This window comes from Dendronephthya gigantea, unplaced genomic scaffold (assembly GCF_004324835.1).
Source record: "Dendronephthya gigantea isolate DGI-Jeju-01 unplaced genomic scaffold, DenGig_1.0 000337F, whole genome shotgun sequence".
In the NCBI taxonomy this organism is placed as follows: Eukaryota; Metazoa; Cnidaria; class Anthozoa; order Malacalcyonacea; family Nephtheidae; genus Dendronephthya; species Dendronephthya gigantea.
Window position 1 is genome coordinate 1,972 of NW_021163347.1, and position 13,102 is coordinate 15,073.

Here is a 13,102-nt window from a genome sequence, read left to right on the forward strand (position 1 = left end):
GCGTGTCACTAACCAGTGAACTCTGGTGAGCTCTAACCAGTTCACTGCGTCTTGGTACTTACTAGTTACTCCACCAGGATTATTGTTACGAAAATAGACCTGAGTCACAAAATGCAAAGTTAACATTCTTTGAGCTCTTTTTTAAAATATTTACGCTTTACAAATATATATCATCTGTAACATGTAAGAAGCAGCGATGAAAATGCAATAATTTGCTATTACCAAAAAATATACAAAAGATCTTCAGTTTTTTGGAAAATCACATGAATCAGGGTTTGAACTTTGAAGAGTACTGAATATTGAATTCGTTTTCACGCACGACTTACTGTTTTTTATTTCCGGTGCTATGAGTGTCAGCGCTTATATTACAATTAAATATAAAATGGCACTCAAAGTTTTCTTTCAAAATATTTGTTGTAAAAAGTCCTAAGAAAAACAATAAACACGCCAGGAAAGGCGAGGAATGATGTGAACAGGTACAAAATATGCCCTAACTAATGAACTTATGGAGATAAATCGATAATGCGTTTTATCGTCGTGACTAAAAACGAAAATTCATGATGTAAACAGATTATGAAATAGCCAGGATCGATGTTGAGAATGCTTTCGACTTATAGTCATGGTCAAGTTAGCTTGGCATGTTAAAAAACTGTTCTTGTTATAATACAATGGATGAAGAACCGATAATACTAGACTATAGTCATAGAAAATTGGATGAAGTTCCACAAGAGATATTGGATAATGGTCGAATGTTAGAAGAGTTATATCTTGATTGTAATGACATAGAACTTTTGCCAAAGGTAAGTACATTCATTTTTGCACTTGTTTGTGTTGCACATCAATGTTTATGTCTTCCACTGATATATTTGCATTAACAGATTATTGTTCATTTCTTTAACTCAGAAACTATTCAGTTTGCCAAAGTTGAAAATCTTGGCCGTGGTTGATAATAATCTATGTGAGCTATCAAAGTTTTTGGGAAATTTAGACTGTATAGAGTCGCTGAATGTCAGCAAGAATTGTAAGTATATTGTTATTGTACTACCTAGGAGAATCAAATTTAATCTTCAACCTGTTTTGATCACTGTGCAGGTATAATTAATCATAATTGTTTCCACAGGTATCTCAGAGTTGCCAGACAGTATTAAGAACTGCATACAGTTATTGCAACTTGATGCAAGTGTTAATCCAATTGTTAAGTATGTTCATTAGATTAATTATCAGTAGACAGTAGCTATAGGTGATTGCATGTTAGGTTAATAATAATGGTAACCAGACCAATTAGTTATATTCCTAGTATAATGCAATTGATTTTGCACTGATGAAAGCCTGGGTTAACGGACCGAAAGCTTTGCAGTATTAATTACTTACGTGGTGTACCTACAAGCTAATTAATTTCTATTGTGATATTACCATGCAAAATTACAAAAATATTATAGAAACTTTGTTGTAAACACAATCAAGTTGCATGATCCAATTAATATATTTACTTCTCATAGATTGCCAGATGGACTGTTTAACTTATCAACTTTGACTCATCTGATGTTGAATGAAACATTTCTGGAATATTTGCCAGAAAATATTGGGAAGTTAGTACTGTATATTTTGAATGATTCCATAATTTACTACCTTTCAAAAATTTTAAATATATTTATTCTTTTCTTTTAATCATCCATTATATTTTCATCATCATTTTTTGTATCCTTTTCATTTAGTATATCACAATTAAAAGTTCTTGAACTACGCCAAAACCAATTAAGCGTTTTACCAAAGTGAGTACACCTGTATTTGTCTAGTAATATCTTGCATTTCTTTTCAATATGCCTTGTGAAATCAAATGCATGTTGCAATTGTGGGTTAATTACAGCATCCAGTTTCTGAAAAGCCTCACAATCAACTAATCCTAAGTACTTCTCCTTTACCAGCTAATATTTTCAGTGAGGAAACGTCTACATATTAAAATCACATTACAGAATTAAATATTCAGAATTAAATACTCTATATTTTGAATCAGTTGATTCATCTTCAATGAAACTTTTTGGAATAACTTCAAATCTAAATTAATAAGTCTACATGTATTTGCCTGATTATAATTTCAAAATTTTAAAACTGGCACGACAACCCTGCCCAGCTCTTTTTGTGAAAAGGGTTTATTTTTACCCTAGATCAATGCAGAATTTACAACAGTTGAAACGACTGGATATTGGAAACAATAAATTTGCAGACTTGGTAAATATACGTTTTTGTAGAAATTTTACTCTTATATACAACGTTTTTGATCGTTTCCACAAGATATAATAATGATAATAAATATAAACATTGTTCATCAAAGTTTTGCTTGAAAGATTTTTTTCTTCGGTATCGTCTGTGAAATTTTCACAATTCTCACGTTTATAGGGTTAGGCCCTAGGGCCGCTTGCGGTTTTCCAAAATCGTTTAGTTAGGAACATAGATATCCTAGTTGTATCCATTATGTATCTAAAAATATTGCTTTTATCTCATTTAGCCTGTTACCATTTGTCACATGACAAATCTTGAAGAATTGTTGGCTGATGGAAACGCCATTGAGGAAATTCCTCCGGTAAGTAACTTCATGCATCGTCATCTTATTAAAGCTTTCAGCCTTGCACAGCAATGACCCAGGTAAAATGCAGACGTAAGTCTTGGGTATCGATAAAATTAAAACCGAAAACGATAAACCGATAAATATCCACTTTGCTGTATTTTAATTAACTCCTTAGAATTCTTTCGTTATTCTTTATAAGGATATATGTTATCTAATTAGTAGCTACTACGTATGTGCAGAAATATTGTAACTATAAATTTGGAAGAAATGATGCATGAGGAGATTAAGCTGTGCCTGTTCTGCTCGAAAAATGGTTCTCCATTCGCCAACTGTCCCCAGTCTTTTTCCAGATCAGCAAGCAGTAGAATGTCTTCAGCGACATTCCATTTGTAAATCCATTTGTAATCCTGCTGTCATCCATGTGTAAATACTTGATGAAGAATACATATCAAGTTTCCCTGCTTTACACTCTTCTATAGAAATAGATATCGTATAGAAATCTTCACGTGTAGAAATTATCTACGTGTAGACTTCACGTGTTGAAATTATCGCCAACTTTGATAAGGCATGGTGCAGTTTCTCATGGTAAAATTCTCACTATACACACGTCTGTCAAATACTAATAACAAAACTTTAGTAAAGTAGCATAGCAGCATAACAATAACGCCGTTTGCAAACAAATGTCGTTTCCAGTGCTTGGACCACACTCGCGCTATGGGAATATCGTGCCAATGTATAAGGATGAATATGGACAGAAAACTAAATATGATCTCTATCCCCAGTCCAATTGCAATTCTGATTAAAGATTCTCGTATGACAGACCATGGAGAGATCTCGAAGCTTGTGATCATGTATAACACGATATATGTTTGACCTAGAAGTATTGTATTGTTTTCAAAAAGTGTATTTTGTACCTCAATGTCAGCTTTAAGTCTCCTGTGATGGGGTGTGTCTTCAGGCAAATAAAGCAATCTGGAACAACATGATTGATTGAAATATCTTATGATTCGCGCCCATACCCTTTGCCGAAGACCAACCGTTGCTTTTCTAAGTGTACTCGATACACCTGACAGAACTGACATTCCAGTAAACCACCAAATACTCTTAAAATCTGCTTGCATGAATCGGTACAAGCAAATCCACCCTGCGCGAATATAATAGACACAAATGAAGCTTCGTTTCGGTTCAATAATCTGAGAAGAACGCCAAAGAGCGATATGTCTGCACATAGCAATAGGTACTATAGCTATGGTTGGTGTTGAGATAGCTATTATGAATCTATACACTGCGTTATCGAAGGAATTAAACCAGAAAACAACCGCGTATCTGTAAAACATTGCCACTGCAAATGAGCATAAAAACGGCACCAAAATAACCGTAAAAATATGACGATGTGTGTAGGATACGTTTGGATAATTTCCTTTTATCTTGCGAACAACGATAACACATTCCCATATAACAGCAAGTGCATAGGTAACATTTCCTGGTATGCGATACCAAGAATACGTGTCGTAAACACCATACAAGAGTAAAAAACTTGAATATAACGAATAGAGAAGAGCAGATATCAATCCCACCATGACAGTCGAAGAGTAGTAACGCTTGAATTCACTGATGCCAAACAGAAGCAATAACGTTAAGGGGAACCAAAGATTCAACATTATAACCTCAACACTATTGCCAATTAGTCGTATTTTCATAATTTCAAAGGAAAGTGTGTAATTTCGAGCACGCCATTGTGAACATAAATCACATGTTTTTAAGTCAAAGTAGATGATGAATAACCCGGTAATAAATAACGGCAATAAAGCAACAGTCATGCAAAATGTCACCTTCAGACTTCTGAGTAATGACTGTGTATAAGAACGTTCGATTTGCTGTTCATAGCCCAGCTGAACATATTCTATAGTTGATGGACAATTGTCTTCCTCTGAGGAGGAATATTCTCTGTGAATTCTGTCTTTCCACATGTCCCAATTAACGTGTTCAGATGAACCGTTTTCAACGCTCATCTCGCGAGAAATTCGTGGAGTGTCCAGAGTCAAAGAAGAAAACAAAGATAAAAATGTAGCGATAATCTCCTGCAACATTTTCCTAACGAAAGTATTTGTTTGCGTGCGTAGTTTGTTTCACATTCAACTTTATGATATTTTAATAAATATAAACCACCGTATTATAATACCAACGATATTTCATGGTGAAACCAAGCCAGCCAAGGAACGTATACATGGAACAAACAGGAGGATGAAGTTATGCCACATTTGGGCATTTTCTTTATCTTTTCCAACGCATGTATATAGGGCTTTACTTGAATGGAAAGCTATCATTGCTATAGTAATTAATTAGGGGCCGTTGTCACAAAGGTTGTCGGCTGGAGATAATATAAATACATAATATCGATCACGTGATTGTACTGCATACGTTAAATTTTTGGGAATCGTTTGAAATCTGTCTTAAAAATTTCTTAAATGTCACAGTAAGACGAACAATGTTGATATTAATAATGAAACAAGAGAAAAGTAAACAAAATAAGCCATGTTTGTATAGTCACTTGATTGATATTTATATATCTGTATATATATTTTTACATGCATGGCTAACCTTTTTGACAACGAACAGTTTTGAAAAGCACTCACTTTTTACAAGTACTTTTGAAAAGCAAGTACTTTTTACCTTCCTGTATCTTTATCTATTTCGTTTTCTAGGTTATTGGTCTTTTAAAAAACATGATTTTGCTGGATATTTCTATGAATAAATTGGAGAGTTTACCTCCTGAAATTGAATTTATGGAATGTTTGACCGATCTGTATTTATCCGTAAACGAGCTACTGGAACTGCCTGAAAATATTGGTAATTATCTCTAATTGGTTGATTAAGTTTTTAGTTTTGAACGTTTTATTCCATTGTCTATTCTAACATTCCGGAAATGATTTGAGCCATGCACCACCACCATTAGAATCAATATTAAGTTTATATCACATATTTTATATTGACGAATATATTATCAATTACTCAAATATTTTTAAGGATTTTTGAGTAGCTTGGAAACATTGAAACTGGATGAAAATGATCTGCTTTTTCTTCCACCTTCATTGGGCAGGTAAATCGTTAAATTTGTTGCGCGTCGTTTTGTGAGATTTTAATTAAGCAAACAAACTGGAGGAAAAAAACTTCATCATACTGATACTTTACTGATACCGTACTGATTTGTTTCAATATGTTTTCGGGTGAATTATTTTACAGACTTGAGAATCTGGAGGAACTCGATGTCAGCACGAACAACCTTGAGGTAAAAAACGTGGAGATATTGATTCTTAGAAATCAGAGCATTTGAAACGAGAGAGAATAATTGAGAAGTGATTTGTATTCAAGACGTTAGACTATTAATATTTTGAATAGCGGTTACTTGCATGAGAACCATTTTCAGTTCGATCTTCTGTTTTTCTATTCCGGCTATTTGATAATTTTTATGACGTGTGTGTTTGCCAAGCGAACTATTGTATGATTCACGATCATTTTGCAGGGGTTACCACGTAGCATGGGAAAATTAGCACGGTTGAAAGTGTTGAATCTTGATAACAATTGTATCAAGTCTCTTCCGGATGAGGTTCGTATGGCGAATAAGAATGTTAATTGTTCATCAAAATGTCACCGATAAAGAAGATTGAGTATCAGTACCACGAGAAAGGGGGGGGTGGTGGTGGTCGAAGTTAACAGGGGCCGCTGAGCATAGCGAGCGCCCCCCCCCTCTCTACACACCGGTCCCTCAGTTTATGAATTAATATTTATTTCCTCTCATGCACATCTATATCTATTTGTTTAGCTCGGTAATTGTTCATCGTTATCACTGTTGTCACTACATAGTAATAATCTTGTGTCTGTTCCTGAAAGTTTTGGTGGACTAACAAATCTTCAGATGATCAATCTTAGTGCAAACATGTAAGAAATTGTTATTTAAACAGATGGGGAAACCAACCTTGTGCGATTATATTAGAGTCTCCTGAAGAATGACATCAATTAAGCTTGAGCAAAGGCTTGTGAATCATGGATCGAGTATAATAAACACATGCGCTTTTATCAGCTATTATAAACAGTTTCGACCCATGAAAGATAAAAAAAAATGACCATATGTCACCACCACGGGTCCACGGTGACAATACTGTGTAATTTTAATATACTAGCTGATAATATCATAAAAAGATAATATCATAAAAATTGCTCCTAATATATATACTATATACTGTCAGGAAAATTCAACAACTCTTTTCTTAAGATTACCCGTTTTCTGTTCTAGGTTGAATTTTCTTCCTATTACTTTCCTTGGTTTGAAAACTTTGAAAGCTCTCTGGCTTTGCGAGAATCAGGTAAGTATATCAACATCGATTTCAACAATTGCATCACGGTTGCATATATATTTATTTTCCATATGACAGCCAATTTTTTGAAAGAAACTGGGCTATAGCTATGTCAGAACCACCTACATTGAAACTCAGTCTTATTCAATATTCTTAATCGTTCATCATGTAAGATCAACAATAGACGGTTCTGAGCATACAATTATACGTGTTCTATAGTTTATCTCAGTGTTTATATCCTCATTGCTGTCGAAGCAACAATTCCATCGAAAGCTTTTATAAATAATGCTAAACTGGGTTTATTTTCAGTTTATTGTTTCATTAACAGTTCATGCATAAAAATTATCTTCACTTCAGTCCAAACCAATTGTTCCACTCGAGCGAATATTTGATGAAAGAGAAAAAAAGGAGGTTATCAGTTGTTGCTTTTTGCCTCAGAAAACGTGGGATGAAGGTAGGCAGCAGCATCATGCGTTTTCTCTAAATTATTTCAAATAAATGCGGATTTATATTCCAAAGTATGAAGCCAAATATTTACAAAATGTCAGAAACTAAATTTTTCATATTATCAATCACTTGAATTTCTTTACCCCTTGGAAATGAGTTACAACCATTAGACTCACATCTCTATCTATGATTTTGTTACGGTTCTCCACACGAAAAAATAGCAAGGATGGCCCAGCCCCACTTTCAACACACAAACTAGACATGTGAAATTCTTTTGATAAATGAATTTAGATGAAACTGAGGACCATCGTGGATCGGGAGAGGAAAATGTTTCATCAGCAAATGAAGATAGCGTACGTTTTACGATCTTGTTCCTGTTTGATTTGCAAAGCAATGAATTTTATTTAATAATGATTTTCAGCCAAGGATGCCCTTGCTTTTGCATGTTTTGTAATGATGGCACACGGTAGCAACATAAAGACTCAGATGTTGCGGAACTATTAACATAAGAAATGTCGAAAAGAGAAAGCGTCTCAAACCACATGCAGTTCGCATGATTTTTCAGTTATTTTCTTCAAGGTTTTTATAATAATATTCAAGCTCTCGCGAACTCGGAAACAATGAACTATTCGAACCTGTTTTTCCAGGTTAACAACGCGGGAATTCAAAATAACGAGGCAGTGCGCACAAGAGGAAGTATTTCACAATATCTCATGAACAGAAGTCAGAGTCAAGATGATCACACATCTAGTCCTGGTAATGAGCTTGAGAAGGTGACACCTTGGTATGAACAAGAGGTACAAGTGTGGATATTATATTAATTACAATAGACACTTCCCGAATTTGCATGAGTGCACAGAGAACAATACCTTGGAAACGAGGCGGGTTTTGTAATGTAATGATATAGCACTGTAATTATATGGACACACACGCGAGTGTTTTCTTGCATTGTGATTCCTCGATCATTTCTCCTCCCAGTTTATTGAAAGTATTGAAGACAACGAAGTTTTCTCCGATGAAGATCGACATCTTCACGTTGAGGTAAATGTTTGATTAGTATGTTCATATAGCTAATAGCTTCCTCCGTGGGCATCACCTTTAAGTTGGCAGGCGAGAAGAAATATACGCTTGCGAAGGGGACAGAGAGAATTATTTTTACCAAATTGAGAACCGGAATAAGCCAAGATAATGTAAATCTACAAATTCAAAAAATTCAAGAACAAGCAATGCTCGTTGTGCATACAAAGACTGTATATAGAAGCAAGCAAGCGCGAGATCTCTGTAACAGCATAATATCCGTAACAGATGCTCCTATATTTACTTTTTATTTATTTTGCGGCAGGCGGATATACGAACCTTTAGGAACCAAGGTAGCAATGACAATATGTAACTACATGAAAGAAAATTGAGCACTTACTGTAACGAATCAGTCTAATACGCGGGGTTTTCACGCTGAACAGGTAATAAGGCGCACAACAGGTGCAGGTTTGAGTCACAACAAGGACTACAATAGTATAGACGCATGAGATATAGAGAGCAAACAACGATTATAATGAGATCAGCGTCGCCAGGTAGTCGGAACGTAATATTCATCCCAAAACGCATACTAGCCCGCGTCCAGTTGACGTAGGCAAGTCTAATCGACCGACCCCACGAACTATAATGAAAAAGCCATACGCTAAACCCAACCGCCAAGCGGTTTAATAGCCGACGCCACCAGTGTTGGAAACCGCGGGAGAGGATAACACCAAGCCGAGCAATCATCCTCTAAATTAACGGGTGGGTGTTGCATGAAGAAACGTGATTACTTCAGACGGTCTACAAGCAACAAGTTATACAATTAATGAGCTTAACTTAGTAGTTAAAAGACACGGGGAAAACTTTTTATGTATAACAATTAACATAATATATATCTATATATTAAAACCTACTAATACGAGCAACATTTAAAACTCAATAAACCATCAACACTCTACAAAATGTCCGTAAGATATTTCTTTCTGTGGCTTTCGTAAATACATAGTTCAACGTAAATGCAATATAAAATGGTTAATCTATATTATTCATGCATGCAGGCTTCTGACTTCTGTATTAGTAAACTAGTATAAAGAGCGGAACTTGATCTCGTTCAGATCTTCAAACTTTTATTTTTTAAGAAATCATTTATGTTTAACCAGATTTATATTGGTTCAGCCGGGGTATAAGCATTTAAGCATATAAGATTGTAAAGATTGTATTTTGCTCTCGTTTCATGCATGACGTTATCTGATTTGCCAAGTTTTCTAATTGAAATTTTCTGTATGTCAGTAGTTTTTTAATATCTTAAATTAATCGAGATTAAATTTTTATTCTGTGGCGTGAATAAATTCAAATTATGAAAAGGCTTGTTTCCACTCATGCAGGAATATCTTTCTCCAGACAGGAAGTTTTTTGTCAGTGAGTTCTCGACCTTAACTAATGCCTTTGATACAAAGGAAACTTTCCTGCATGATGCACCGTTTCCATTTTGAGAAGTGGTATTTTTGTTGGTTGGAAACCTGCCTATAAAGTTGACAAGAATGTACTAATTTCAACTTATCATATAATTGCTGTCAACTGTCCACGTTAACTCAACAGTAGCTGTCGTCATCTTTTGATGTTCACTTTAATTCTGATATCGGCCTTTGCAAACGATCGCAAATATCCCCGACTCTGTTGGATACAAACAAACGCCTTCACAGGAGTTCCTCGTTATTACATCTTGCTGGCTGCTGCAAAAATTCAACCATTTAAACAAATTTTAGCTCTAACATTGATGATTACTATGCACATGATGTATATCAATAACGTTGATTTGTGATTTATATATACTTGGTTTTTGAGTTTATAAACAAATGATTTAACAAATCCGAGTAAAATGGTCTTGTCAATCACACAAAAACATTAATTTCGTACATCATGTATGTACAATTGTGTACGATTTTTAAATAAACGTATTAAAAAAAATACTAGGTATATTCTTTCATCCTACTATATATTGGACATGATAAAGCTACATGTAAACACGCGTTTTATGCCTGTACTGTCGGTGATATTGATTTGTATAAACCTTGCTTTGATATTGCTCATCTAGAAAATGCACAATGTATATATTTGTATGATATTTTACGGCAAATGATTTCACTTGTTCCTACCATGGGATTGGATATATATAAAACTTGGATAAAACGATTTGTATATATCTTATATATTTATCGCATATATGCATGATTGAGTAATTTGAGTTATTCTATAGTCTGAATTGTACTACATAGTCCACATTTTTCGCCGACGTTTCCTATACGTGATCATGAATATGGAAGGGAGTGGGCATGAAACCAACCCTATGTACGTGTGTCGTATTCAATTTTATATTTCGACGCGTTTGATATATTTTAATTGATATTTTTCTGTTACCGATTTAAAAACATGAATGTGTGTCAATAATATTAAAATGAAGTTGAATGGTTGGTGTGTGTCACATATTGGATACACAGTTTCTAGAACAGTCTTTCCACCAACGTTACACAAATTATGTCAACCTCTAAACAATTCAGCTGGTTATAGCCGCATAACTTTTTAAAATTTGTTTTAACCTGAAGTATACAAAGAATTCTCGGCGTTAAGATCCAAGGCCTATCAATCTCTACGCGAGAGTTGGTCGAAGGCTCTTAAGTTTGGAGAAGGTCCGGAGATTTTTTGTATACTTTTGGATTCGCTTTACCACATGTGAAAAAATTTACTTGGGGAACTGCCATGCACGCTCTTCCTTGTTAATTTGATTGCTTGGATATACTTATATTTATTTCCCTCATGACTAGTTGAAGTTAGTTGACTTTTCAATAAGAATTGATAGTTTCAATATCCTTCATTATGTATATTCAAACCATGCATCATGCATGCATGTCCTCTTATTATTAATATTTGTTTTCATGAGACACCTGTTGAACATCGTTTCGTTTATATTTTCAAAGTCGACTCAAATATCGAAATTCTAAAATATTGAAATTCTAAAATTGTGTAAAGAGAAAATGTCTAACAAGGAAGCAAAAATGCAGGCAAATTTGATTTTTTCCAATATGGAATCTTTGCATTTCTGTCGATGTTTCTGAGAGAATATTAATGGCTGTTATTCCAGGCAGCTGGTAAATTCTTAGTTGTTTTGAATGCATAGAATCATCGTTGCCCACAAAAGACAAACATATATTTTTAAAATATTCATTGTATCTATAATTAATGCCATTCATGAATTGAATCTTTCAGAACACGACAGAAGAAGAAAGTTATCATTTGAACCGATTGATAAATAAACAAGGTTTTGATTGTCGACAGTCGTCCGTAGAGGATCAAGGTATATAGCTATTATTCCTTTAACTAATTAATGCATCAAACTCACTGCCACCTTCCTGTCAAAATGGCACTAATGCGTCAGGAAGTATTAATGCAAATGAAACAACTATACGTTTATCTAATAAAGGATCTAATGACTTGTCTTTGTTTTCTATTGCACAAGACCACTCCTTTAAAGACTCGGATGCAGGCGGAGCCACACAAGACGACCGCAATGATGACATATTATTGGTTGACGCAGAGGGCAGCAGTCATAATGAAGGAAACACGTCAGTCATAATATCAGAGTTGGAGTATTTGAACAATCTTAACATAACAGAGGAGAGTTGTGATCTGACCACATCAAATGAGGAAGCAATGCGACTACGATTTAACAATAAGAGGAATAGAAATGGAAATCCTTCGTGTACGTACGAGGCATTTAAACCAACTCGGTTTAACCTGTACACAAACTCTGACGAGCCATCGTGGAGCACAATAAAGAAAGATAATTCTTTAGAAAGTTCATCGCCAACAATTAAGAAGAAAAGCGTGACAGGCAAACTAAATCCATTAATTGGAGCGAGACTAGCACGCGACGAGAGTCCCCCTGCGGTATGCTACAGTGACGGTTCAGAGAAACAGAAATACACAGTCACTCAGAAATATGAAGATAAGATTCGTGCTTTGCAACAACAAAGGCAGAAGGAAAGATCTCGTCGTAGAAATCATTCATCTCGCGGTGCTGATAATATAGATCAGACTTTCAGTCGAGCTGGAAATCTTGATTTAACATTTTCTCCCGATATTCATCCGCCGTCATATGCCGAATTTTATCAGTATCGATCCAATCCAACCGCAACCCTTCCGTCACCTTCCGTTTATTTTATCTCAGATGATGGCGACTCTGTTGCAATCCAGTTGAATGATTTTGCTTTAGGATCATCGCGAGTGAAAAATGGTGAGAAGAAGAAGAAAGGAAAAGAAAAGAAACAGAAAGCGTGTTCACCACCTGTTGACAGACCCAATGGCTTTCAACAGCCTCATTATTTATACAATACTGAAAACCGACCACGGAAACAAAACGGAATCTTGCAAAATCTAGTGTCACATCAACGAATTTTGCAGTCTTTTGAGAACGGACATTACGAGACTTCGTTAGAAAGTAAAGCTAACCAAGGAATTAATTCGCATCGCAAAAATAACGATTTTGATGATAAAGAACTCAAGGTGACCGCATTAAAGAGCAATCATATAAACACGATTATGTGTCAACATCTGAAAGTGAGAGGGAAAGATGCAAGGATGAAAATAATTCACCTCATTTTAGGCCATCGTTGAACAATCGAGCAAGTTCCCCTATTTCTGTCACATACACAGGACAAGT

The 13,102-nt window shown here is 35.0% G+C and overlaps 2 protein-coding genes across 2 annotated transcripts; one reads left to right on the forward strand and one right to left on the reverse strand.

Moving 5' to 3' along the window:
• Positions 1–376: 376 nt before the first annotated feature.
• Positions 377–13,056, forward strand: LOC114542119 (erbin-like). The gene is made up of 19 exons (XM_028561860.1): positions 377–800; positions 904–1,021; positions 1,121–1,199; positions 1,500–1,589; positions 1,716–1,772; positions 2,166–2,229; positions 2,507–2,581; positions 5,272–5,416; positions 5,594–5,666; positions 5,810–5,855; positions 6,090–6,173; positions 6,390–6,505; positions 6,861–6,930; positions 7,279–7,375; positions 7,660–7,721; positions 8,016–8,165; positions 8,347–8,409; positions 11,650–11,737; positions 11,900–13,056. The coding sequence occupies exons 1-19, from the start codon at positions 639–641 to the stop codon at positions 13,054–13,056; spliced, it is 2,796 nt and encodes a 931-aa protein (XP_028417661.1). The 5' UTR covers positions 377–638.
• On the reverse strand, positions 2,074–4,885 carry LOC114542114. Its single transcript, XM_028561846.1, has 2 exons — positions 3,481–4,885; positions 2,074–3,039 (listed from the first exon to the last, which is right to left on the reverse strand). Exons 1-2 carry the CDS (start codon positions 4,654–4,656, stop codon positions 2,980–2,982), a joined length of 1,236 nt encoding a protein of 411 aa, XP_028417647.1. The 5' UTR covers positions 4,657–4,885; the 3' UTR covers positions 2,074–2,979.
• Positions 13,057–13,102: the final 46 nt, after the last annotated feature.